The sequence below is a fragment of the Cynoglossus semilaevis genome, chromosome 8, assembly GCF_000523025.1.
Source record: "Cynoglossus semilaevis isolate Cse_v1.0 chromosome 8, Cse_v1.0, whole genome shotgun sequence".
Taxonomy (NCBI): domain Eukaryota; kingdom Metazoa; phylum Chordata; class Actinopteri; order Pleuronectiformes; family Cynoglossidae; genus Cynoglossus; species Cynoglossus semilaevis.
The window spans coordinates 10,719,695-10,745,277 of record NC_024314.1 but is presented as its reverse complement, the minus strand read 5'-3'; the positions used below and the strand labels follow the sequence as shown (position 1 = coordinate 10,745,277).

General features: G+C 39.7%; 1 protein-coding gene across 6 annotated transcripts in view; it reads left to right on the top strand.

Moving 5' to 3' along the window:
• The window catches only part of itga3b (integrin, alpha 3b), a 39,614-nt gene that overhangs the window by 12,069 nt on the left and 1,962 nt on the right, over positions 1 to 25,583 (top strand). For 2 of the 6 annotated variants that reach the window (XM_025057471.1, XM_017034746.2), the window contains 27 exons: positions 93 to 1,138; positions 1,473 to 1,510; positions 1,754 to 1,837; positions 1,922 to 2,622; positions 14,196 to 14,323; positions 15,409 to 15,491; positions 15,585 to 15,831; positions 16,047 to 16,145; positions 16,323 to 16,527; positions 17,210 to 17,403; positions 17,692 to 17,780; positions 17,867 to 18,003; positions 18,382 to 18,468; positions 18,566 to 18,633; positions 19,495 to 19,640; positions 19,748 to 19,894; positions 19,974 to 20,071; positions 20,149 to 20,323; positions 20,459 to 20,533; positions 20,623 to 20,702; positions 21,405 to 21,482; positions 21,592 to 21,694; positions 21,970 to 22,146; positions 22,943 to 23,074; positions 23,594 to 23,707; positions 24,227 to 24,325; positions 24,407 to 24,532. In XM_025057471.1, the coding sequence (XP_024913239.1) occupies positions 2,447 to 2,622; positions 14,196 to 14,323; positions 15,409 to 15,491; positions 15,585 to 15,831; positions 16,047 to 16,145; positions 16,323 to 16,527; positions 17,210 to 17,403; positions 17,692 to 17,780; positions 17,867 to 18,003; positions 18,382 to 18,468; positions 18,566 to 18,633; positions 19,495 to 19,640; positions 19,748 to 19,894; positions 19,974 to 20,071; positions 20,149 to 20,323; positions 20,459 to 20,533; positions 20,623 to 20,702; positions 21,405 to 21,482; positions 21,592 to 21,694; positions 21,970 to 22,146; positions 22,943 to 23,074; positions 23,594 to 23,707; positions 24,227 to 24,325; positions 24,407 to 24,532 (3,063 nt within the window). In that variant the 5' untranslated portion in view covers positions 93 to 1,138; positions 1,473 to 1,510; positions 1,754 to 1,837; positions 1,922 to 2,446. Of the gene's footprint in view, positions 1 to 92; positions 1,139 to 1,472; positions 1,511 to 1,753; positions 1,838 to 1,921; positions 2,623 to 14,195; positions 14,324 to 15,408; positions 15,492 to 15,584; positions 15,832 to 16,046; positions 16,146 to 16,322; positions 16,528 to 17,209; positions 17,404 to 17,691; positions 17,781 to 17,866; positions 18,004 to 18,381; positions 18,469 to 18,565; positions 18,634 to 19,494; positions 19,641 to 19,747; positions 19,895 to 19,973; positions 20,072 to 20,148; positions 20,324 to 20,458; positions 20,534 to 20,622; positions 20,703 to 21,404; positions 21,483 to 21,591; positions 21,695 to 21,969; positions 22,147 to 22,942; positions 23,075 to 23,593; positions 23,708 to 24,226; positions 24,326 to 24,406; positions 24,533 to 24,873; positions 25,025 to 25,583 lie in introns of those variants that run through there. The other 4 variants (XM_025057475.1, XM_025057474.1, XM_025057473.1 and 1 more) reach the window with 4 other exon arrangements.

The window sequence follows — 25,583 nt, the reverse complement described above, 5'->3', positions numbered from 1 at the left end:
TGTTGGAAATTCTAGACAAAATTTGTAGCTAATTTTTGATATATTGTATTATGAGCTGGTCTAGTTTAAACTGCTGTTTTTCTTTGTTTCAGCTCTTCCTGCATCCACTCTTCTTCATATTAGGTGCCTTTCAGCTAAAGATTTTAAACCCCAACTCCAAAGGCCACAGCGCCCTCTTCCCTCCCTCGAAACAGCCCACATCTGGAACTGTAGGAAGAGAGTTTCAGTACAAAGTTTTTGAGAAGGAAAAAGGTTCAAGCTGGAACAATGTGTCCTAAGCAACAAATTTAACCACAAAAATCCAATATCCTATTTCTGTTCCTGAAGTCTTGATCTGGTGGCCATGGGGTAGTTTTTGGAACTGACATTTAGTCTGGCCAACTGGTTTCCAGAGGCTGAATATTTTAGCTGTAATGTCCTTTGAAAGAGGAAGTTTCAATTCAGAAAGAGCAGTAAAATAATAAGAAAACTGTGTTTTGTGAGACAGACACTAAATAATCGTACCACATAATAATAATAATATTGGAGATTGTGTTTCTGGAACAACACAAAAACATTTTGTGAGAGATTTCTTTCACTGGGGACTGATGGAGGAAAAGCCAGAAGCTCACAATGCCTGAGAAGATACAAAGATGGGAGCAGAGTCAAATTCAGTCAGAGTTTTAGCCACGAATCAGCCAATACAACGAAGACTGGACAAAGACCATGCAAGAAAATGCAGGGCAAAATGAGTTGCAGCTGGTCTCTCAGCACCAAGGATCTCCAAAGAAGAAAGACCAGAGGGAAAGAAAGGAAAAGTGAAGTGAGTGGAGCAGGAGCAGGAGCAGGATTCATGGAGAGGAGAGGATGCTGCTCAGACCTCTGGCCTGGTCCATGAACTCTCAAAAGGGATTAAGGGTTTAATGAACTGCCTATTGGAAGTCAGACGCTTGAGCCCTATAAGCAATGGAGCAAGGGAGGGCGGCCGTCACAAGAGTGCTCATGTGAGGGCGGGCCCTTCGTCTGCTAATGGAGCTGGAAGAATTTCATCAGGAGGCCGGACTTCCATAGTTTAGATCCTTCTTCAGGAAAAAAGTGCTGGGAAAATGCAATTAAAGCTCAGATGGGATAAAGAGTTTTACTGCAGTCATCCTTGCATGTAAGTACATGTAAATAAGTAACGTTTGTTTGTACACAGCGGCACACTCAAAACAACCACAGTTGACCAAAATGCTGTTCAGACACTACTGAAATCAGTAAATACCTATATAATAATTTAACTACGAATAAAAGCAAAACACATAATAAAGCATCGCATTTAGAGTATAAATCAATAACTTAGGAATACTTTACATTATTAGTTTATAATAGTTTATATTATTGTATATTATAAACTAATAATATAAAGTATTACTAAGTTATTGATTATGAACCCTTAATGAATAATGTTTTATTTTTTTTCTTTTCAAATTAAGTTTATGTTTCTACTGCAGGGAGAAGAAGAAGCTTTTCATAGAGTTTTATGACACAAGTAAGTAAAAAAATGTTTTAAGACAAATTTAATACAACAACTTTGTAGGTGGTGATTGGGTGATTGGATTAATATCTTTTATTTTATTAAAAGTTTTTTGTATCTCTCTCTCTATATATACAGTATGTAGATATACATATATACATATACAAATATATATGATGCTGTTCACTATGGTAGTTACAGTATATCACATATCTAAAGATGAAACTGTTTAAAAGACGTGTTTTGTTTCTGTCCCAGGAAGCTGCAACAAAACCGCTGTGTGTAACAGACAGGTGGTGTCAGAGGACAGGACCACTGACCAGTGACAGCGGGGGTGTCCAGGTTAGTAAAGAAAAAGTTCTAAGACCTACATTACAATTTCAAAAAGTTTTGACAACAAGTTTTATCACATCTATATTTGATCAGGTTTCCAACCACTCATAAATGAAGAAAACAAACATGGAAACAACACTTGCAGGGATGGATACGTAAAGGAATATAAGAAAAACCATCCTCGTACCCAGCCAGAGCACAGATCAGGGGAAAACCTGCTAAAACTTATAGGTTTAGGTCTGGGTTCTAATTTCGATGGGTAACAATGGATGTGAGTGTGTGTGAAGGAGAGAGGAAGAAAGGGAGGGAGGGAGGGAGGGAGTGTCGTGTGTGCACTTGCTGTGAGTGGGTGTGGAGGGCACAAAGGAAGCAGGACAGAGCAGATCAGATCAGTGGAGGGCAGCAGAGGGAGGCAAACACACCGACACCTTTGCACTGACACAGTGTGTGTGTGTGAAGGGGAAACGAGCGGCTCAGTAATGGGGAGGTCTCAGTGAAACGACAGCAGCAGCAGCAGCTGAAGTCTACCTGTTGGAGCTCAGTGACGCGTCCGAACCACGCTGATCGTGGATTTGCGGAAACCAAACCGAGTCCACTCCTGTTGGAGCAGCCGGAACCATGACTCCAATACTCTTACTGTGGGCTGTTATGGCTGTGCACCAGTGGACGCAGAGCTGCAGCGGATTTAATATAGATGATCGATTCCCCGTGGTGAAAGAAGGAAAAACCAAAGGGAGCTTTTTTGGGTTGTCGGTCGCTCTGCATCATCAGACGGAAGGATCCGTGAGAAACCTGTAAGTTGGCAGCAGTGCGCGTCGGAGTTGTAGCTTCTCGTCTATTCCTTTCTCTTCTGTTTAGAGGTGAAAACGTCCTCGCACAGTTTGACGCTCCCAGATACACCTGCCTTACACCGCTAACCTCCGCATTCTCTCCGGTCCGCGGATCAGCGGAGTTTCTGAAGAAAGAAACTGCTTCGACAATGACCTTGCTTGAAACAAACAAAAAAAGTTGTCTTTTAAAGCATAGTGTTATTTGTTTATTGTCCTTTTAATAGTTATTTTTAAAACTATTCTTTCTCACCGTTTATTCCTTTGCCCTTTTTGCATTCAACCGTGACCAGCAAGTTCATTTAAAGAAATACATTTTTATCCCCAGTCTTTTTCAAAGAAGAATATAAATATATACGTATATATGGAATCAACAAAATCAAAAATAATTTAGGCCAGGGTCAGGTAGCAGTTATAAAAATCTCTGGAGTTATTACAAATTCTCCTCTTCATATTTTAGCTGAAACAATTTCACAGCCTTGCGTCACTGCAGCAGCTTTCACTGTTATTGTGAGTGCCTACAATACTGAACATGATATTTCATAAAGAGCTGAATAGCTGCAGGAGAAACATCTGGTTCAGGTGAATGTTCTGCAGGTTATAAGAACTGTTGTTGCTGTGAAGAATAAGGTATTTTTCAATTTTCCTTCCACTTTTCTCACAGCTGAGTATCAAAGGTGTACTTGGGCTGGAACTGTTCCTACAAGATGTTGTGGTCACAGCATGCTGTAGATTTATCTGTGTTTTGGGGAATTTTTTAGTTCTGGCTGAAGATCTAGTTTGTGTTCACATCTTTCCTGCAGTGTCTTTAATGAAAGGCCCCTCAAACTATCATTGTTTAGAGAAGGATTTCCCTCAGTCAATTACTTCTGCTTTGAAGAGAAACACAGGAAGAAAATTGCCAACTAGCATTCCCTTCCTCTGTGTTGTCACCGTCGGTCGGTCAGTCAGTCTGTCAGGTCAGGTTCATGCAGCCTCCTCTGCTGTCAACCTGGTGGACAGAATAGACTGCATTGCTGTGTCCATATGACACTCGATCAATGTGTTGTCCCCAGAGCAATAGAGGCGCCGTCCAGGGACTGCAACACAAGAAGAGGGACACATGGCTGTGATAATGACACTGGAGGTCTGGAGAGACAGAGGGCTTATAAAAAATCTAACCCAAAGTTGTTTAATGGACTGTGTGCTCTGGTCTGTTTAGTCAGGATCAGAAACATGTAATGTTGTAGTTAGTTCTTTATTTGCCTGAAATATCTTTGTCTAATGGCAGCAAGGTCTCTTTTTAATTTAAAGAAGTGAGATGAATTGACATTGTGCAGGGTGGGACTGACTTGTCATCCACAAGGTTTCACAAATCTCACACCACAGGCCTTTTTCTAAGAAGAAGATAGACACAAATTTCCATGATGAGTACCCTCAACTCCTTTTGATGAAAATACAGACTCCGAATAATTATTAAAAGGGAAGTGTTGCTCTGTGTTAGTTCTTCTTTGGTTTTGAAAAATTATAATAGATTTGTAATAATACAAATTATATATGTGTGTGAAGTTTTTCATATTTATGTCATTTCAATATAAATAAATTCTCTTTTTTTAACTATTTTTTTTTACTAGTGAAACATTTTTCAAAACTCTAAGTCTAAGTTCATTGAGGCAAAAGGAGAAGTGTGTGCTGAGCTGCTGGTGTGAGAGGATAACAAAGGTGTCTGGCATCTACTTGAAGTGCGCTTTGTTCCTCTTGCTCAACAGTTTACCTCCAACATTTTCTCAGGCCGTGTCTGCAAACAGCAAATACAAGTAGAACAAATCTGAAAAAATCAGAAATCTGAAGTCCTTATCAGCCCAGTACAAATATCTTTGCCTTATCATGAAACACGTCATATGCCATTCTCAGCACTTCCTGTCTTCCATCACCCTGAGATTCAATCTGTGGAGCCATCAGTGGCCCTTTTGTCTCCTCCAACCATAAGAGTCTGTTCAGTTACGACACATACAGTAAAAGAGTCGTGATGGTCGGCCCCATGTTTGCTGTTCGGGTTTTTACAACCCTGCCTGTTTCCACTGTGTCGTCTGGTTTGGTTTGTGGGCCCCACATGTGTCTGCTGTTCTACAGAGCTGCGTGGTTCCTTCATCACTGGACTGAGCCAGGGTGTGATTATGAGCAGAATCGGAGAAATAAGCACTTTGCCCTGTCATGGCATGTACAGGAACACCTGACAGAGTGGCAGGCATTCGTCAGACAAAGGCCGGGGTGAAGTGATTTTAACTCCTAGCTTATAATTGACACTAATGAATGTTTTCTTAACCTCCTCAGATGCAGGCTTTTACCTGATTAGCCAAAATTCTACTAGTGTATCTCAGGAAGTCACCCCCCCCCCAAAAAAAAACATGTTGAGAAAACAAATCATTCCGGAAGTCATTCCCCCCCAAAAAAAACATGTTGAGAAAACAAATCAGCAGCCAACTTGTTCTCCAACTTTGACCGTTGTCAAACGCCTGCACCTGGAAATGTAGAAGCTACCTGAGGCCAATTTGTACCACGTATTGTTCACTCCCCCTCTTTTCTTCTCTCTGTATTACCCATTTAAAAAGAACTTTTTTTCCCTGAGAGAGCTTTTTTTGTTCTCTCCAATACCAGGGAGGAGGAACTGGGCAGTCAGCTGGCCAACTATTGGCTCTTCCAGTCCCCTGACCCCATGGTATGTCTGGAATGTATTACCCTTGTCTGCACAGTCACAACCTGCCAGGTTTCAGGTTGAGACAAGACATGAGTGAGAATGATGACTCTGGTGACAGAGATCATTGGTAAATCTAAGCTAAGATTACAAAAAACTGTCTCCTGCAGGCAAGAAATCCTTTCATTTTAAAACAGAGAATCAGTGTGACCTGAGTGAAAGAGGCTGATTCCTCTGACTGATGAATATTTAATCAGCGTTAAAAATGCCTTTTGCTTTTCCAGCTCATCCCTGTCTGACTGCCATGGCCCCAGGCCATTAAAGTCAGCCATTTAATTTGACAGGGCCTCCCCTCTCTGCTGTGAGGTGCGTATTAGATTGGCCGACTCGCTGTGAGGTTTACAGCCACAAACAATTTGATGTTTAGTTTGAACATGCACAAGAACAGGCTGTGCTTTTTATCAAGCGTCAAAAGTGATGTATGGAGCCGCGGTTCTACAAACCCATCTCAAGAAAATTTGCTTAACTTTCTAAAAGAAGATAAAATCCTAATGTTATTAAATGGGCAAAGTGGATTTAACCAATAAGTTCGTTATACTCTACATAGCAATACTCCTGATAGACATTACCTACTAATGGTTTGGAAACAGGATTTTAAGGGCTGCAGTTTTGCAAGTAATTTTTGGCCTTTCTAGCTGTATAAAATACTGGAGTGTATTAAAAGTATTTGTTATTATGAATTTGTAGTATAATTCAATCATATGCTTCATTGTTAATAGCAGGTAGATCTGGATTGCAGTTAAACCGAGTCCACCCATTGTCATACTTCTGTATTTTGGATGGAACCAGATCTAAATTGTTGTGCAGAAGAAGTTTTTTCAGAAAATGATGTGATGACAGGAGAGTGTTCTTCTCTAAAATGTCATCAGTAGAACCTTAACATATATGCAGATCCACAAAAACATGGGCCACCATACCATTAAAGCTGGTTTTGGCAGTTTATTTAGGCAATAACTGTCAGGTTGGTGGTTTGTATTTTTGGCAGATATAATCTTGTACATCTCCACTAAACTCTGGCCAAGAACATCAAAAAAGAAAGGGTTTTTATTCTGCTGGTCTATGAGATGTACACACCCATACATTAAAAAAAAACTATATTAATCCCTGATAATGAGAACTCTGGTACTGCGTTCACTATTGGATCACACAGTCTCATTAACTTAACTCTTACTGAGTGACCTAATGTGTTATATCACATTACGTCCTGCGCTACAAACTAATGAGACAAGCACAGGTGGGTTTGTCCAGGTTCAGCTTGGCCACGTTCCAGCATTCCTCGTCGTACTCCTGCTCATGGCCTTTGTTTCTGCAGCAGTCGGGCCCACAGTGGTGCCACAGTGAAACATTCACAGATAAGAATCCCATGTTGTGCATTAGACCCTGGTGGATGTGTTATACGAGCCTGCTGCGGAAGTTGTTACCGATGAGTCTCTTTGAAGAGAAAGCCTAACAAATGCTGTTAGAGAGATGTATTGGTCTGTTTTTGTGACGAGTCATCTGGTTACAGCCATTGGTTTTAGTTTAAGAAGGCATTAAGCCTTTACACTGTTTATTGTCTGTATCCAATCAGTCCTTGACGGCGTGCGGTGCATCTTGTGTAGCGACAGAGTGAATGACATTTTCTAATAACGTGCCGAAATAGATCCCAGCAGGACCCTGGGCCTCCTGCCAATCTTTACTGAGGAGGTTCTCTTTGCTGGAGCTTTCATTGTAAATACCTGTGGAGAGAAGTGTTACTGTGTGATGAAAAATGTAAGAGACCCCATTTTTTGTCTCCTTGCTTGTACAGATGCCCTTAAATGGCAGGGAAAACGTAAGTGGAGCTAGCCTTCAGAGCTAACGATTATTACCTACAGCTAGAAAAAACCATAGGCTTCAGTACCTTTGTCTTTTCATGTCATTTATCATCTTTGAAGTGAAATGATCCTGAAGTACTGGGTTACACATGGTATGTATGTATAGAAGTCAGAGTACATGGTGTTATGTGATCCTTCACAAGCTGGAACAATACCACTGTTTGCTGGGGTTCCTACACTATTTCTTATATATTATATTATTACATAATATAATGATATTGTTATAATTTATATTATTTCTCCATCTCAGGTTGTAGATTTGCAGCTGCAAATAAATTGATTGACCATCAAAAAGCTTTGTTACTGCCGTAGCTGAGGAGCTGTCCACATGACAGAAGGCATTTGACTCCAGTTTTCTTTCACTTGACATAAAATACTGGGGTTTTTTCTTTTTATTGAATATTATTTCAATAAAAAAATAGAAATCTGAACCAAATTCACCTTTGACAGGTCACTTAACAACTTTGTTTACAGCATATTTAAGAGTAGTATTTGATGCAGTGTTCCTTCTTGGTGATGTGCCAAGCTGTCGCTGGTTAAAACAGATATAAAATGCAACATGCCTACTCTGCTTTTATAGAAGATGAATAATAGGGAGTTTCTAAGTGAAATCTTGGCACCTAGCAGGGGAACACTACCACTGTAATTTTCATAGCACTGAGGTTTTCCACCTGTAGCACCACCACCACTCCTCTCCTGACTCTCTTTTTATACAACAGGGGTCAAGATGTTAATGGAAATCTGTTACTGATACTGTGGGTCTCTGGTGGATTCTCCAAAGGCCTTTTAGAGAGAGTTTGTGGGATGAATGTGCATCCCGACGGTGTGTGTTTGTGTGTGCGAGCAGACCAAGCTCCAGGCATATACTGCAGCTCAGATAGACATGGTCCTTGTCAGACGTGGTTTTAGTCGATTGATAATGAAATGTGAGTGAGTTTATTATCTGGGGCGGTGGGAGGGGCTAGCTGCCACGTTTGGTTTGTCACACTGGCTTTAAATGAGTTTGCTCCCCAGTTACTGTTTCACTCATGGCAGATGGTGGTCGTCAAACAGGATGTTTGTCCAGCTGATACAGCCTGGTGAAGACCGTGTTTACTGTGTGTGTGTCTATGAAGGAGACAGGTGCAGAGGGAATTTCCTGGACTATCTGAAACAACCTGGTACCTCTTTAATGAACACACGACGCATATTTTAATCCCATTGTATCCTATAGAATCACATTTTTTATGTGAGTGTCACCACAATACAACTGGACTAAATGAAGGATTATATTTTCAATTCATTTTTAACCACCTTTGAGCTGTTCTATATTCTGTTGATGATTTGCTAGGTGTGCCTACAATCACCACTTCTTCCTTTCACTCATGTGCATGTTTGCTCTGCAGGACCACACCCTCTAACAGTTACATTGAAACTTTAGTCCCAGTAGAAGACAGTGTGTGTTTAACTGCACATGACAAGCAGTTTCTGTAGTGGATTTCAAAATATCAATATATCAAATAAAATATCTCTACTAAAATATCAAATATTAAAATATCAATGTGTCTGTGAAATACGTTCTGGGATTGCAGCAGAATAGCAGTAGATAAATGATTTATTTTCCTTGGTAGTTGTTTGTCAACCATAGATTTTATTTTTATTTTTTTAGGTTCCCACCCAGAGGGATGTAGCTAGGGGCTGTGCAGGATGGCATGGTATTTCAAATGTAATATTTTTCTCACAGTGTAAAAATGCACTGTTTTGTAATTTGTATTTCCTTTGTTTATCGGGAATATTAGAGTTTTGAATGTGTTGATTTATGCTAGGGAATATTTCCATTTACAAAAGAGGGCGCTGCAGAAATAAGCTTATGAAAAAGACTAGACAAAGCTACATCCACCGAATGGGTGAAACTGTTGAAGTCAGGTGGAACGAAGATGTGTAGTTGTTGTAATTTTTTGTAAACATTTTCTGTTGATATAAATGAAGTCAGTTAATATTCAACAGAAGATTCCATGGCCTCAATTACAACTTTCCGGTCGTCTTTTTTGCAATAAATTTCTTCTGTTAATTCAGATTCCATGCAGACAGAAAAGAAAGACAAATGGAAGCTTAATATTCCAGTAAGACTGGTCCCTATGTATGATTAGGAGCTGGAACATCCATGTAGAACGAGTGTTGATCTCCTTACATTATTACCATGTTGGACAGTGATGACTGAATGGTCACCAAGACCCACAGGACCAGGCTCCTGTTAGATATACTGTTTGTAATCACACGCATTGATCCATCATAATCATTCATTCATCTTTCAAGCATAACAATTGCTTAATTTCACTGTGGAAGGACTAATGCTTTATTCAGTGTAGGTAAATGTCTGCATCAACATTTAAATGTCCTTAAAAGGGGGAGTCCAGGACATTTCATGGTCCAAGTGAGCAGCACCTCTCAAATTTAAAACAAGTGTGTTTCCTGTGACGTCACTGTTTGTCCAGAGACGACTCATCCAGCCCACACACTAGGTGTATTAAGAACAAGGTGTGCTCATTGTGAATAGTCTGATAGTAATGTGTGTGTTCTGTTCTCCATCCCACCCCCACCTGCTCAGTCAGAGTGTTTCCTGAAATGACGAGAAACTGGATTAAACAGTGTGTGGAAGGAAACCACAATGAGCTCAAGTTTTAAATTTAAGTTTTTTTTCTTAAGCGAATCTTTAGCTTCTTCCAAACTGACTTGTAGTTATGGTATAGTTAGCTTCAAAGCAAGGTTTTGCTGAATTTTGCATAGATAGATCTATCTTTGTGCAAACTGCTTATTATGAATGTGTTGTTTGAGTCTCTGCAAACAACCAGTAGGTTAGCATGAAGTACACATTTCCAATTAAATCATTTTGCGCTTTTACACTTTATTCTAATTGGCTAATAGTTATCAAACTGTAAACATTCATTTAACTTTCTGAATCAAATCAGTCAGTGGGAGAGTCACTGTGTCTGAAACTGCACCACATGCTCACATTTCCTCTCTCTGAATCTCACCTGTGGCCACAGATACGTGTGTGTACTTGTTTCCACCGACTCTGACAAATGTGTCCTTAAGCATCATGTTTTTCACTTGAGAAGCAGCAGAGCAGTACAAGCTCCTATGTGAGATTGTGAAACAGTCAGTGGTGTTTCACTATTTGACATAGTGGGGTTTTAGGGGTCAACCCAACCACATCCTGTAGATGTGCTCACGTGGAGTATTTCTCACCTGTTTTATACCTTTTTATAGTAAAGACTAGACTAAAACATCTGTGACTGCTGCTTTATGTATAGATATAAAGTGACCTTTTGAACCGACTTACGTAGTATTGGTAGACTTACATTTTTACTGTTTAATCCAAAATGGGCGTGGTAAGTCACTAACGTTTTATACTGGGGACAGATGATCAATCATATACAAAGATAATCTCTTTGTTAACTTACCTACATTTTCAGACAGCTAGAAACTAGGAAAACATGTTACCAAAAACAAAATAACTAACTTTTAATATCTATTGTGGTTTTTAACTCTAATTTTGTTCTATCATCAATTGGACGTATGTTTTCCTGAAGTGTTGGTGTCTTTTTCTCTGCCCTGAGGCCACACACAGAGCCTGTAACTAACAGGTTGACCTGGAGCCTTATACCAACAGATGATCAGTCACTGGTGTAGGCTGAACCATTTGTTAACCTACGTACTACATACATAGTTTGTCTCATTCTTTAAGGTGTTGTTGCTCATTTCCTAGCAGATGGCACTTTAATATTGTAAGGTGCTACATAAGCAAAGGTAATTTAGTAATACCATTTATTAATGTGATTTTGTTTTTAATTTATATTTTCCTATCAGTTAGCCAGACAGTAGGTTTAGACCAGATGGGAATATACTGTATGGATTTTGGATATTATTCTGCCTGTCGTACCTCCACAACAAATACTTGCATTATCCTGAAATATTTCATTTCCACCTCCCAGCTACACTTATATTCTGAAGTTTGGCCAATCTCTCAGTTCTGTTTCAGAAGTAGGAAAATTAACTCTGGGATTGGAGGAACCATAAACTAGGAAGTCAGTCCTGTTATCGACTTCTGAACGTTTTGGAATGATATATCCTGAAGGAGTTGAGAACCTTCACTGGCCAGTCAGTGTCATGTCAGTGTGTCCTTACATCAACAGTCTACCTGTAATGGCTTCTCTTTCTCGTTTTTGTGTGACAGAAAGTGATAACCCTTCTGCCCTCTTCGACGACTCCCTGGGGTTTTTTTTTTTATCAACGCGACCTCCTGCTCCTGTTTCGTTGCTCTAAACATATCTTGTAGATTCAGATAAGAAGTTTTATATTTGGTATTGTTTGTGCGACTCCTATGTTCTGGATACTTTCTTGACTTTTTTCAAAGAATGCAGACACTCTCACCTCAACTGGGTGTGTTTGCTTCAGTAAATGTTTGCCTTAGTCAGCCGTTCGGATCATTTCATTGGAGGGGGGCAGATTTCAACATGTCCAGGGAAGAGGAATGCAGTTGCCTGGTGCCCCTCTCCCATTCCCGTCCCCTGTCTAGGCCTTTGACACAGTGTTTATGAGGAGGCGATGAGCAGGGAGGTTGATAGGGGGAGGTAGAGATCAGACACTGTTGTATTTGGGAACAGGTTATGAGTTGTGCTGTCATGGCTGAGTCAACGTTTTGAAACTCAGGTAGTGATCATTGTTATGCTCTGGATGAGAGGTTTCAAATCTTTAAATAAGGGAACTGTTTGTTGAACGTTTCCTGCTTAAATTAATAAACTGAAAAACTGATCATTTGTTAAGCTGGATGTTATTTGAAAAACACAAACAGTTATTTAACCAGGTCTGTTCCAGGGTCCAACTAGGACATCTGAAGTTTCACGTCTGTAACTTTTATTTATTTTAGGTGAAATTTCACTCATTATTGCTTAATTGTTATTGCTATGTTGAAAACTATTGTCCAAGTAGCAAAGAAACAATGACATATGCAAATGTCCTTTAGAAGCTTGGAATCAACTACAGTTCCCGTTTTAACAAAACTGGTTTAAATAGAGAACATTATTGTGTCACTGACTTTCCATCCACATTTAACAAAAACACAGGTTGACCCTGGTGTCTGTGCTGAGACAGTTAGATAAAGGTTGACCATGTGAAGAGGTCAGGTTGAACTCTGTCTCCCTCTGTTTGGCTACAGGAAAGCCCTTTGCTTAAAACACCAATTATTAGCCCTGGTCTTTGAGTTCCTGCTCTACAAAATTCCCATCTCTTCTGAGCAAAGTCCACACAGACTCAGTTCCTTCTGTTTACAGCAGCAGTGTTGCAGATGCATAAAATGATGCAGTTCAGACAATAAGAATAGGCTCATTACATTTGTGCCCTCAGTTATTGTACAATAGCAGAAATTCAGACACGTACAAACACAATAATACATACATGCCTTTACACACCCACAGTTAGACATTGTACCTGGCCCTCTGCACGCTCTCATTTGCTGTGCCATAAACTTTGTACTATGTTGAAAATGAATTACCTGAGGTGTGTCTTCACAGATTCTTCATCATCAAGGATTCAGTTTTTTTCTGAATGTTGTTAATGTGTCATATGAATTCCACTCAAGTGGACCTCTGACCAGACCTGCCTCGGAAGTGTGCAATAAGGGAAACAGGCAGCTCCACCACATGACCTGCGACTAATGTGAGCAGAAGCACTGCAGCAATGACTGGGGAAATCCTCTAATATTGAGCAATTCTTGTATCGTGATTCATCTGTGAAGAACTACCAGTCTTCATGTCGGAACAGTGCAGAGCTGAGTCATTAGGTTTTAATTTGATGGTACCACTGTATCCCAGTTACAGTCAGTGTACCTACAGGCTTATCTCACTATCATCCACTTTTTAATTTTCAAACACTGCCAGTAAAATGCTAGCATTAAAACAGGAGTGCCTGGTTCTTAAGGATGTGTATCTACTGTAGGATAGCATTTTTATAAGGCACAACCTACCAACTGACTTAATGGTCACATACACCCTGTAGCAACTTTAGCCCCTTCTATTATTAACGACACTTGCTATCATTGCAGTACAGTATTGCCCCATTCAAGGGGTGAAATGAAATGTTCTACACTGAACCATCCATTTCCTTTGTGCTGCTGAAATGAGCTTTGCTCTGCTTTGTCAGATTTGTTGATTACTGGAAAGTTTCAATGTTCTGTAGCTTTTTTGTATTTTATTTTGATTTCAAGTCGCTTTTATGTATGTCTTGTTTTTGCCTGTTTTTCACATGTGTAATATTAATTTTATAATCCTATACATTATTCACAATGCTTGTAAAATAATGTTTTCCACAGACTTCAGCAGCACCCAGTGTCTCTCAGGCAGTGAGAACTGGCCTGTGCCGTCACTTTTCCGCCTACAGAGCTAATAAATCTTGTGCTGACAGTAAATAGTGCGTCCCAGTACACAGCCTTCCAGAGGAACTAATCCCTCTACTACTTCAAAGTTTGTGCTGTGTTAAAAGGTGCTGATGTAGGGAGTGTCTGCTTGAGTGGACAAAAAGATCAGGTCCATCACCAGGAGGTTACTTTGTCTGCCCGGCCTTTGTGTTTTGGAGTGCCCAGACTTGTTCTGGGTCATGCTCCGACTGCTCCAACCCTTTCTTCTTGCATTTCACTTACCACAAGCACCAGCACATACTTACATTTGTCTGTGAAGCTGTATCATTAAAAAAAAATTTAAATGCTTTGTTACCTGTAACATAAAGACACGCAACGTGTCCTTTCTCTATTGTTAGATCAGTAGGTTTATCTGAAGCATCGTCTGGTCTTTTTATGTTGCTGCCTCTGACTCTGCTTTGTGTTGACTAACACCGTCAAACGACTCTGATAGGATCTGGTGGTAATAATCTTTATCTGTCTGTCTGTGTGTGTGTGTGTGTGTGTGTGTGTTCAGGCTTCTTACAGGAGCACCTAAAGAGAAGGCCCACTCTATACCAAATGTAAATGAAACAGGTGCCGTCTACTCCTGTCCCATCACCACCGACTCCACCGACTGCACCAGAATGGACCTTGTCAGCACAAGTAAGCATGAACTCTTAGCCTGTTAGTATTAGCCTCTAAACCACTCTTTGTTTGTTTGTAAGAAATTGGTGAAGCAAACTAGTTGCAACTCAAGCCAGGAAAAATCATCCACATTCAACTTGTTAGAACGTTGTGACGATCTTATGGTCTTTACTTAAGTTAATATAGTGTATTTAATTCATTTACAACTGTACCAACAGAAGGCTCTCACTGGACAGTCCAGGTTAGATATTTCACTACACTTTGACCCTGGCATTGGCATTTATAATTGTTATCTGCAGCCACCACCACCTGCTAATATTTTGACACATAAACACAACCTTGGATCTGGAACACTGCTGTCATTTCAACAGAATGGTGCAAGCCACAGAACTGAGCTTATATTCCCAAAGACCCTAACATATTTCACATTGCTGGTGTCTGGCAGCGATGCTTTACCACCTGAATGCCAAACATCACATTTAGGCCATTTGCAACATGAAGCCAAGTGTTAGTGTTGTAAATACAGAGAAACCTACCCTTACTTAAAGTATGACCTAATTAACCTGGGAAATTATAATTCTTTATTTTGACAAGCACGGGTCTAAACTCCATGCCCTCACAACTGAATGCCAGTTCAAAAAAACATTTAATTCTTTAATGTTTAAATGACTGTGAAACAATGATCAGTGATATATTCTCACGTTACAAAGTTTTATCTTAAACCACTGAGTTCTACGCACATTAAAAATATTAAATTGACTTTTAGAGAAAAGAACAGTTGGGCATCTTATAAAGGCACTTGTTCTCAGAGCAAAAAATTCAGATTCAAGCATTTTCTTTCTGACCATTGTAGAAGAAAATACACTCATTAAGCTGCAATAATAAATGTAGTTTTTACCCCAAGGTGAATACAGCAGTCCCTATGGGTTAAAAGTAGGAAATAAAGTGTTGTTGGTGTCTTCTTGATGTATTAATGACTGTTGTTTCAGTCATTGCTTAGAAAGCTTAATGTATATTGACAAACAAAGCCTCGAGAAAGGACAAAAATGGTGTGAATCTGCATTAGGCCTGTAATTGTATTCTTTGTTTTGTCACCTCAAAAGCAAACCCTTCGGAGATGGTGGAGGGAATGTGGCTAGGAGTGACTGTGGCCACTCAGAGGCAGCAGGAGTCCGGACGGGTGCTGGTGAGAGCAACCCTGTTGAACACTTGTATTTATTTATCCTCACTGTGCAGAGCTGAGATAAGATCTGTCATCATGTAATACTTTGTTCCATAGGCCTGTGGGCATCGGTACGTGAAGATCCAGGGAGGTGCAGAGGAGCAGCGTCGGATGATAGGGAAGTGCTTCGTCCGGAGTAATGATCTGAGCTATGATCCAAATGATGAGTGGCAGACGTACAGTTATGAAGTCTGCAACCCCAACTTTGACATGGAGCTGGAGGGTATGTGCAACATGGGCATCTCAGGCGGTATGACGGAAACTGACGTCTACATTGGTGCCACCGGCAGCTACCAGTGGAAAGGTGGGCAATGAAGAGTTAATGTTTTTTTTTTTGCATTAACTCTTCAAAACTCTGTTTTTGCTGCTTAACATTGAAATAATGGGCAGGTTTCACAGACCGGCACTGAACAAATCCTGGGCTTACACTGGGATTATTCTCTGTCTGGGAAAGCTGTCGATTGTGCACAGAGTGGATTATAACACTGTTATAACACTGATTCTGCTTTTATTACCAAGGAAATGTTCATGTGACATGGAGAGATCCGGATCCAGGGAATGCCTGGGACTCAATCAACACAAACTTTGGCCAGTTGAAAAGACGTAACAGTTACATGGGTGAATATGCAGTCTTGATCTAATTTCTGAGTTCTGATGACCAACACCAACTTTGTTGTGATAACTTTATATATAATTATACATTCTATTCTGGATGTGATTCTGAAGGAGCCTTGAATGACCCTTAAAACCCAACATGGCATTTCAACAGCAGCTCTTTGTTGCTCTTCACCACAGGATACTCGGTTCTGGAAGAGAAGAAGCTCCTCAGCCGTGATAGCTATACAGTAGTGACGGGGGCTCCTCGGGATGAGTCCAAGGGCTCCGTGGTGTTTGGGACAAAGTCAAACACCAACATTGAACCAGTGTTCTTAATCCCAGGGGAACAAGTGGGCTCTTACTTTGGAAGCAGCCTGGCTGTGACCGACCTCAACAATGATGAGTATGTTTCTTTAAAACCACAACATTCGGCTTTGGAAAATTAAACAGCAAACTGTTACTTCCTTTTCCCTTATGTATTACATATGGTTTTGTGTTTGGAATCAATTCACTACATCTGCAGAAAGAGGCCTACATAATGAAAACCAAGTGAAGTTGGTGAAGGGTGGTGCATTTTAGGTCTAGTGACTGAGTCCATCTTTGCACTTAAATGACACCAAGAAAATCAGAGTCTGTGTAAAGCTGGATATTAAAATACATGTACACAGGAATGTATGACTATATATATATATATATATAATTTGTGGGTATTTCTACAAAAATGTCAAACCAAGACTGGATTAGGTCAGTTGTTCACTCTTTCTTGAACACAGATATGATTACTTTTTACTGTATATCTTTAAAAAATCAGGCTTGGGAGATAGATAGATATAGTGTTGGTTTTTGCATGGAAATATATGATATCCTTATTATTTTTGATTGTCTGTGGCTGTTTCTTATTCCTCTGAGTCTCTTCCTTCTCTGCTGCTGTGATATCTAAAAGTTATGCAGGGAATGTATGGTGATGATGTATGTGTGAGGTCAGCAGAGCAGAGATTAGAGATAACCTGTGCTTTCTGGATGTGAGATAAGGTTGTATTATTTTAGTTAGTTTGAATATTTTGTTTCTTTTTTTTTCTCTTTAGCTGGAATGACCTGATTGTTGGTGCCCCCTTCTACTTTGACCGTATGAATGATCATGGTGGAGCCGTGTACATCTACATGAATGAGAATGGATCTTTCCAGGAAAGCACTACAATGGTCCTGAAGGGTCCATCCGGCTCTGGCTTCGGCATGGCAGTGGCTGCAATTGGTGATGTCAATCAAGATGGATTCCAAGGTACAGCTGTGTATTCTCTATAGGATGACCTGCTTCATAGTACAGTCAAGCAGGGACATCTTGTCAAAGTCCTCATATGAGTTTTACTGTCATGTATCAGCAGTTGAAAACACTAAGAGACAATGTTTATGTCGGACAAATTCAGTTTGTCACAAATGAAAAATTGCTCACCGTGTGCTGCTACAATGCTGCCACCTAAAGGAGTACACTGTTCATGCAGTGGTCTTACCTACAGCATGTCGTAGATGTGACCCAGAGGTGATTCGTTATGTTTAAATTTGTCTGCAGACTTTGCAGTTGGAGCTCCTTTCCACGAAACAGGAAAAGTCTACATTTGGATGGGAAGTAAAAAGGGAATCTCAGAGACTCCCAGCCAGGTAACAACCTCTGACTGAATGTCCTAGGAATGTGCTTCTAGCAGAGATTACAATTCAGTGCTAAAGGCTTCTGTGGCCCTCCTCAGGTGATCGAAGGAAAGACAGTAGGAAATGGAGGATTCCAGACCTTTGGCTACTCCATCAGTGGAGGGATGGACATGGATGAGAACAATTACCCAGATATTTTAGTTGGTTCACTGGACGATCGCATTGCTCTGCTCAGGTAGAAAACAGCTAAATGTGTTTATGTCATGTTTGGATGGTAGGGGCATATAGTTGTTTGTTTTTTTAATTCTGGGTCATTCTTTAGAATATTTAAACATATTATATGTGTAATATTTTGACTACCATTTACTCATATATATATTGGTCTTGCTTTAAGTATTTTTCAGGCTACTAAACTAGATATGGTTTTACTTTTTCTATGTAACACTGATGATATAATGTATTTTTTGGGCTACAAAGACTGAGCCATGACAATATTTATCTTTCACATAATTTAAGTAAGATGTTCCAAGATATTCTCCAAAGTAACTTCATGGTACAAATATTGGTATTTTAGCTGATCATATTCTGTTGATCATATTTGTTTTGTTCATAGAGCTCGCCCAGTCATCCATTTAACTAAGGAATTCAGAGTGGAGCCTAAGATTGTGGATCCTAACAATTGTAATGAAAATTCACCATGGTGAGGAGTCATTTTAGAAAAATTCTGACCCTCTCAGCCTTATATTTGTGACTGTCTAACATACGTATGTGCATATATCTGTCTGCCTTTTTTACAGCATCACTGCCACACTGTGTTTGTCCTTCACACTAAGCAATGGAAACAAAGACTTCAAGAAAAATATAAGTAAGGAATTGTTCTATTCTTGTGTTAATATTATTATTTTTGAACAGAACTCGGGGTAAAATACATGTGCCACACCTGCATGTGGCGCTGTAAACAGACAGAGCCACAGGACACCGGAAGAAGGCTCTAGTTCGAGATCGTGTTGTGGGTTTAAAAAGAGCGAACGTCTGTAATTTTATGTCGTGTTTTATTATAGTTGCCGGCATTGCTGTTGTTACTGCATGGAGCATGTCGGTGTTCTTCTGTCACGTGACAGGGTGGCGACGTTCTAAAAAAAAGTCGTTTGCGTGCAAGACGGAGTTGTCAGAAAGTCGTTTGCGTGACGACAGCAAGACGGAGTTGTCAGACTTTCTGGCTGCGGAACCGCTTCTCAGTCAATGTGGTTGCAGGGCACACAGAATGTCGCTGTCATGTGGATGAAAGGATGTAACGATAACAAATGTTACTGTTTCGACTTAATACCGTTCCTGTGAGCACATTGTTTCGTGTTCGTGGCTGTTAGTGTGACAACTGACGAGAAGAGTAGCGGAAAGGGGAAGATAACCAACATGACAATGTTGAGCTGTTAAAGAGAATATTGACGACTCAGAACCTGTGATGAATTAAGTTGTTGAACTTATTCCCAAGCAAAACTCATTTGTCTAAAGCCATTTTATTTAAAATAATTCTACTTCGAATACAAAAAGAAACGTGTAGTTATATTTATTATTATTTGTTATTTATCTGAGCTTGAGTACAATGAGCTGTAATTTGGTCATAACTCTCAGAACAAAGGTTCTGTTTTACTGATGTTTCCCCCCACTTTTTTAAACTATTACATAACTGTTGTCTTCACTTTTGTCACTTTGAAATTTTAAAAAGCGGTGAAGTATGTGGTGGAGGCAGACATGGCCAGGAGGAGGAGTCCCCGAGTTCGATTCCAGGACAGTTATGATGACACATTTACTGGCCTTCTTAGCCTGCCCTCGGCCAAGTCTACATGTCAAACGCTGAAGCTGTATGTAGTGGTGAGTTGTCCATCTTTTAAAGCTATACTTCTGTTGTATTCACTAAATAAATGGTTTTTAGTGACGTACCCATTTAGTAAAGCGAAGATTTCCTGGTTTAAACACAGGCACCTGTGATTGACAAACTGGAGCCCGTGGTCTTCTCCGTTAACATGTCCATACACGAACAAAAAGCTAAATCCAGACGCTCCCTCCAGAACTTGGACTTCTTTCCAATCGTGAGCCAGGAACAGAAACTCACTCAGAGGACTGAGGTATGATCAGGCACGGTTTTTCCAACTATTCTTTTCTTTCATTGTGTAACTTTTTTTTTTTTTTTTTGCATTCCTACAGATACATTTCCAGAATGAGTGTGGATCCGACAACAAATGCAGCAGTAACCTTCAGTTGAATGCTGAGTTTGTTGATGAGAAAGACGAACCTTACCCTAGGTACTGTTTTCACACTCTTGTACTAGGTACAACATCAAGGTAGAACATTTCTAATTGTGTGTCATTGCTGTTTACAGGCAGAGCAGATTTCAGATTCTTCAGTTCAACAGTAATAAGAAAACAATTAAGATGAATGTGGAGGTGACAAACTTCCCCTCCTCTGGAAAACTGGCAGAGGATGCCCATCAGGCCACACTGAACATCTCCATCCCTGATGCACTCAGATATTTTGGCTTCAGGTCATCAGGTCAGGTGCGTCCACTAGAGGGCAGGCGAACACAAAATATAAATTCATCTTTATTGTCTTTTCTTAAATCATTCAAAAAGTATATTATTATTATAGATTGCATTTTATATTTGAAACTTCTTCAACTTTTCTGTTTCCAGGACCATGGTGTTGAATGTACGTTTGAGGGTAATGTGATTTGTGATCTTGGGAATCCACTAAAAGGCAAAGAAAAGGTGGTTGTCTGAGATTCTCTCTGAGACAGTTCGGCCTCATATTTTGTTTTGACGATTTATTTTATAATGATAATATACTTTTGTTTCAGGTGTCTTTTGCTCTGATATTTGAGACAGCAGGTATTGATCTCTACACACAGGAAGTGGAGACTCTGCTGCTTCTGTCTACGTAAGTCAGTCTTTAGAGTTTTTCAAACAATTAATTTTAGGTCAGAATATCATCATTAACTATTATAATAAGGTCATCACAGGAATTATTGGAATGAAACCTGAAAAAGTTAACACTGGCTCTTAAATGACACTTTTCCAGAGCACAGTGAAATTACACAGTGATGTGAGTGCTGTTTACCCAGAAATATACAGTGAAAAGGCCTAAAAAAAGAAGAGAGATAAAGAGTAGAAATATATGCTTTACACAAATAGGACAGGGAAAATTATATATATATATATATAAAGCCTTTCTTATATATATAAGAAAGAAAAACTTTTGCTTTCTTATATATATATATATAAGAAAGCAAAAGTCTTTCTTATACATATATATTTATATATATGTATAAGAAAGCAAAAGTCTTGTGAGTTTAATGGTAAAATGAACGTAAAATATACAAATATTGACCAAAAGACAACTAATATTTTCTTGTCTGAGAATAATTCTTATAGGTTTTCTGTAAATTGCCAATAGGTAAACAGCAGATAAACTAAAATAAACTGGATATAAGACAATATCCAGAAGTCGTTCAAATACAGAAAATACCAACTTAAGAATTCCTCAATGATTATCAATCATCCTAAAACCTATTTTTTAAGAAAACTGTTTGTCTGTGCTATATGTAAATGTTATGTTCTCTGTATATCTTTGTTTATTCAGTCTGAGTGAACAGAGTGACCTGTATCCTGTGCCTGTGGCCTTGTTGATTGAAAACACCATCCTGCCCTCCTTCTCCATGTAAGTCCTATTAACCAACAACCTCTGTTGCAGTGTACAAACACAGCAGAGCTTAAGACCTAAATGTCTCCTTACACCATTTTACACACTCTTCCCCTCCCCCATCCAGAGTTAGATCTTTGGTCCAGACACAATTCGGTGGGACGGTGATGGGTATGATGGCCATGGTAAACACCAGTAACGTGGGCAGTCTGGTGGAGTTCACCTTCAGTGTGAGTCACGTCCACCACTCAGGCTATATTAGACATCCAAGACTATTCTGGGTCTACAATCAATGTCCTACTCCTCCACATACTCTTTCTGGTCTCTGCCCAGTCTTTGAAGCCAACGCTTTCCTTCTTCACAAGTTTAATATTGTGTGGATGTGTCAGACATGGTTTGTGGTAGAAGAATGACTTGTTTTTGGAATATCCAGCTCTGAACATCATCCTCTTTTAACACAGTGTTTGAATTATCCTTAGGTTAAACCGTCATTTTTCTCCTTCAGGTGAACATGCAGGGGCAGCCTCTCGGAGACTTAGGGACCCTGGCTGTGGAGTTTGAATGGCCTTTTGAGGTAGCCAATGGCAAGTGGCTCCTGTACCTGACCAAGATTGTTGTCAAAGGGGAGTCGGAGATGGAATGCAACCCTGTTGGAGAAGTTGTGAATTCGCTAAATCTCACCGTAAGGCTGTGGCTTGAATTTTGATCAAAGTCTCATTGTTAGGTTTGAAAAGTTTTTGTTTTTTTTTTTTGGTGTACAGAACTTTTCAAAATCACATATTACAGACACATCTTAAAGAATGGGTCTGTGTCCTAATGGCACAATTAATCAATGACCCTTACCTGTTCTAAGCTTGTAAGTTCAAAATCACAGTTGTCTTTGTCTTGCATTACTACCATCCACTGGCTGTATTTCCACCTACCAGGGTTTTAATCAGTTTAAAGAAAGTCATACTGCAGAGCAGCATCACAGCGAGAAACAAACTACTGTACATTCCAGTGGCCCATAAACAATAATGTAGATATAACATTTTGTGATCCTTTAATTTGACCTTAATAAGCTTTGATTGTTTGCCTTTGTTTGCGTGCAGAAGGTCAAATTTTAGATGATGTCAGCATGAGTGAAGACTTACGAGCAGCAGGAGTCAACAGTAGTGGAGAAGTAGTGTGAAAATGGTGTCAGAGCCAAACCACAACTGTACAGAAATACATTTTGGAAGGGAAAAAAAAACATTTGTGTCGCCTGACTGTAACCTCACAGCGCCACAAATAGAAGATCATAGTGTGTGTGTGGGGGCCGGGGGTGTTGCCTATAGACAGTGGAAATGACATCTCTATTCTGAGAAGAATTTGGTAATGTCTTTATCTGAACCAGTAATTACACCAGAGCCTGTGATGTCATGTCTCTGTCTTAGATTTTCTGCTTCTCTTCTTTCATTTTCTCCTTTCTTTTTTTTTCCATTCCGTCTTCTTGCCAGCTATCAGTGAATAAACCCAGACGCTCTCGACGTCAAACTGTGGTGCCGAGTGATGACACAACTCAACCACAAATCATTGAACCACAGGCTGCATTATCGCTGCTCACTCCCAGAAAAGAGACGTACCTTTTGGTAAGAAATACTGAGAAGTGCTGATGACATATTTTTGTTATTTTCTGTATTGCTCTAAATTCCGCTAAACTCCCATAAACTCACTAGACCCATCCCATAGAAATATATTTGGGAATTTGGGAAATATTTTGCAACGGTTTGTGTAGTGTATAGTGTATAGCACTACATCTGTTGCTTTGCAAGCAGATGGACCACTTAATGACAGCCCTCCCCATTTTCATTATGGATTAAAGCGTCTGCTAAATGTATAGATGTAAATGTATAACTCAGATATCCTCCTCTTCCCAAACTACACCCATTCAATTGGTTGAATTCCAGGTTTATTCCTGTATTTACATAAATTCTTGTTCATTACCACAGAAAAATTTTCAAGTTTGTAAATCACTGAAAATGTGCAACACTAATTGCCTATAAACTGTTTATGTAGCTCCTGTGTCCTAAAAATACTGTCACTGGTATTCGAAACAGAACATTTGTTTGTTCGTTTGGTTCCTAACAGTTTCTCATTATGTGTTGAAGGAATGCTCCAGAGGAACAGCAAACTGTGTGAGGTTTCGCTGCCCACTGTTGAACATGACGAACTCAGCAACGATTCACGTCCGCTCCCGGTTGTGGAACAGCACAATGCTCGAGGTTAGCTCATTAACTTACACTCAGAATCATGCTCATTCATTTTCTACTGCCTAATCCCTGTCAAAACTCTGTTAGTTAGCTTTTTTTTTGCTCAAATGCTAATGGCTCCACAGCCCACAGGAATATCACAGCATGTAGAGGAGACTGAATGCTGTCTGCTTATACCACTCGTTCCTCAGTGTAGAAAACAATGGTACATTTGTCTGTCAGTTTCCAACTGTGTTATTATGTTATTGAACTGTGTTATTGCAAGGATTTATTCAGACGATAGTTTTAAGGGATAACATAAAATATCACACTGAACGGCACAGGTTGGTTGGCTGCACCTAGAACAGTATCTGAAAGATGTGAATGCTGATTCGTGAACACAGCAATGTGTTACTTTTCTTTCATGACTTTCTTTAAAATGTGGTGCATTTGTTAGGTATCCTACATTTTGCAGTTTTGTCATCTTCAGATTGACTTTTGTAGTTGTTTGGTTGAATGAATACTTCATACTTCATGTGTGTTTGTATGCAGGACTATCCCAATGCACTGAGAGTTACTGTCAGAGGTCAGGCCACGCTGCTGCTCATCACAGATAAACCCACCATCAAAATGGAAAACCAGACTGCCTTGGTGGGTAATATGACGATGAAGGATAATGATAATTATTCATTTGATAACCCTGCCTGGCTGTCTGCGCTTTTTCCTTTTTAGTTCACAGTAGAAATAGAACCAGTTGAGGGAGTGGAAACACCCTACGAGCTCCCACTGTGGATCATCATCTCAGCTGTCGTAGCAGGAGTTTTACTGCTGGGAATCATTATCCTTATAATGTGGAAGGTGAGACAGCTAATAAAAGCTCACATTGAATTTTGTATGTGTTTTTTGGTCCTTTCAGAAAAAGTCGATACACTTGTTTATAATGAAATAAAAACTAAGATCTGATTTTTATATGAACGCACTTGTGCCAACTTCTGTGGAGACAGGCTTTGTACAAAGACACTTTGTCCATCTGCAGTCTATTTACAGCTCAGATATCTTCTCTGGGCCACATGATACCTGCCCAGCTCACTCATCTGTCATTTATGTATAGCCTACCTATTAAGCCATTGGTCTAAATTTTGACCTCCCCCTCTTCTACTCCATGTGCTCTCCACCTGCTCCTCCTCCTCCTCCTCCAGTGTGGCTTCTTCCGGAGGGCCAGCAGGAGGGAGATGTATGAGGCCAAAGCCCAGAAGGCTGAGATGAAGATCCAGCCCTCTGAGACAGAGAAGCTGACTGAGGACTACTGAGTGGGTTCCCTGAAACTGCATACACCAATGGGGATTATGGGTAAAAAAAGAAAAACTCCTTAGATGGGTTTTTATCTTCCTGATTGGGATGTGATGGTCAACCCTTCAACCACTTCTAATATTCCACTCTTGTGACTTCCAACTAACATTTCTTCTATTTCTCTTTCAGTCTTCCCTGAGACTTTTAGCTCCCTGTGTTTTTTGGGTCAAAATAGTGATGTCTAAACTTTTCAGGGGGCCAGATAAACAAATGTAAAATATCTAGTGTTTCCCTGATAATGTACATAGTGTCTGTGGTGTACCAAAGGAGATAGTGGAAACATGATCCAAACTTTAGACAAATGTTGAAAAGCTGAAAGTTGTGACAAAAATAATTTCATATATTAGAGTACAATGAAAATTGAAAAATCGTCCCAGACGTAGCTTAAAGTTAGCTAAAACTGTATAAGTTTGGCCAAAAGTTTTTAAAGCTGTCCCAAATAACCAATATAATAATAAGTAATAACTGATACCTCCTTAAAGTCTCTATAGAAATCATTTTTACCCACCAAAAAAACAAAAACATATCAGTGTACCACAACTGGCCCCCTGACCAAATT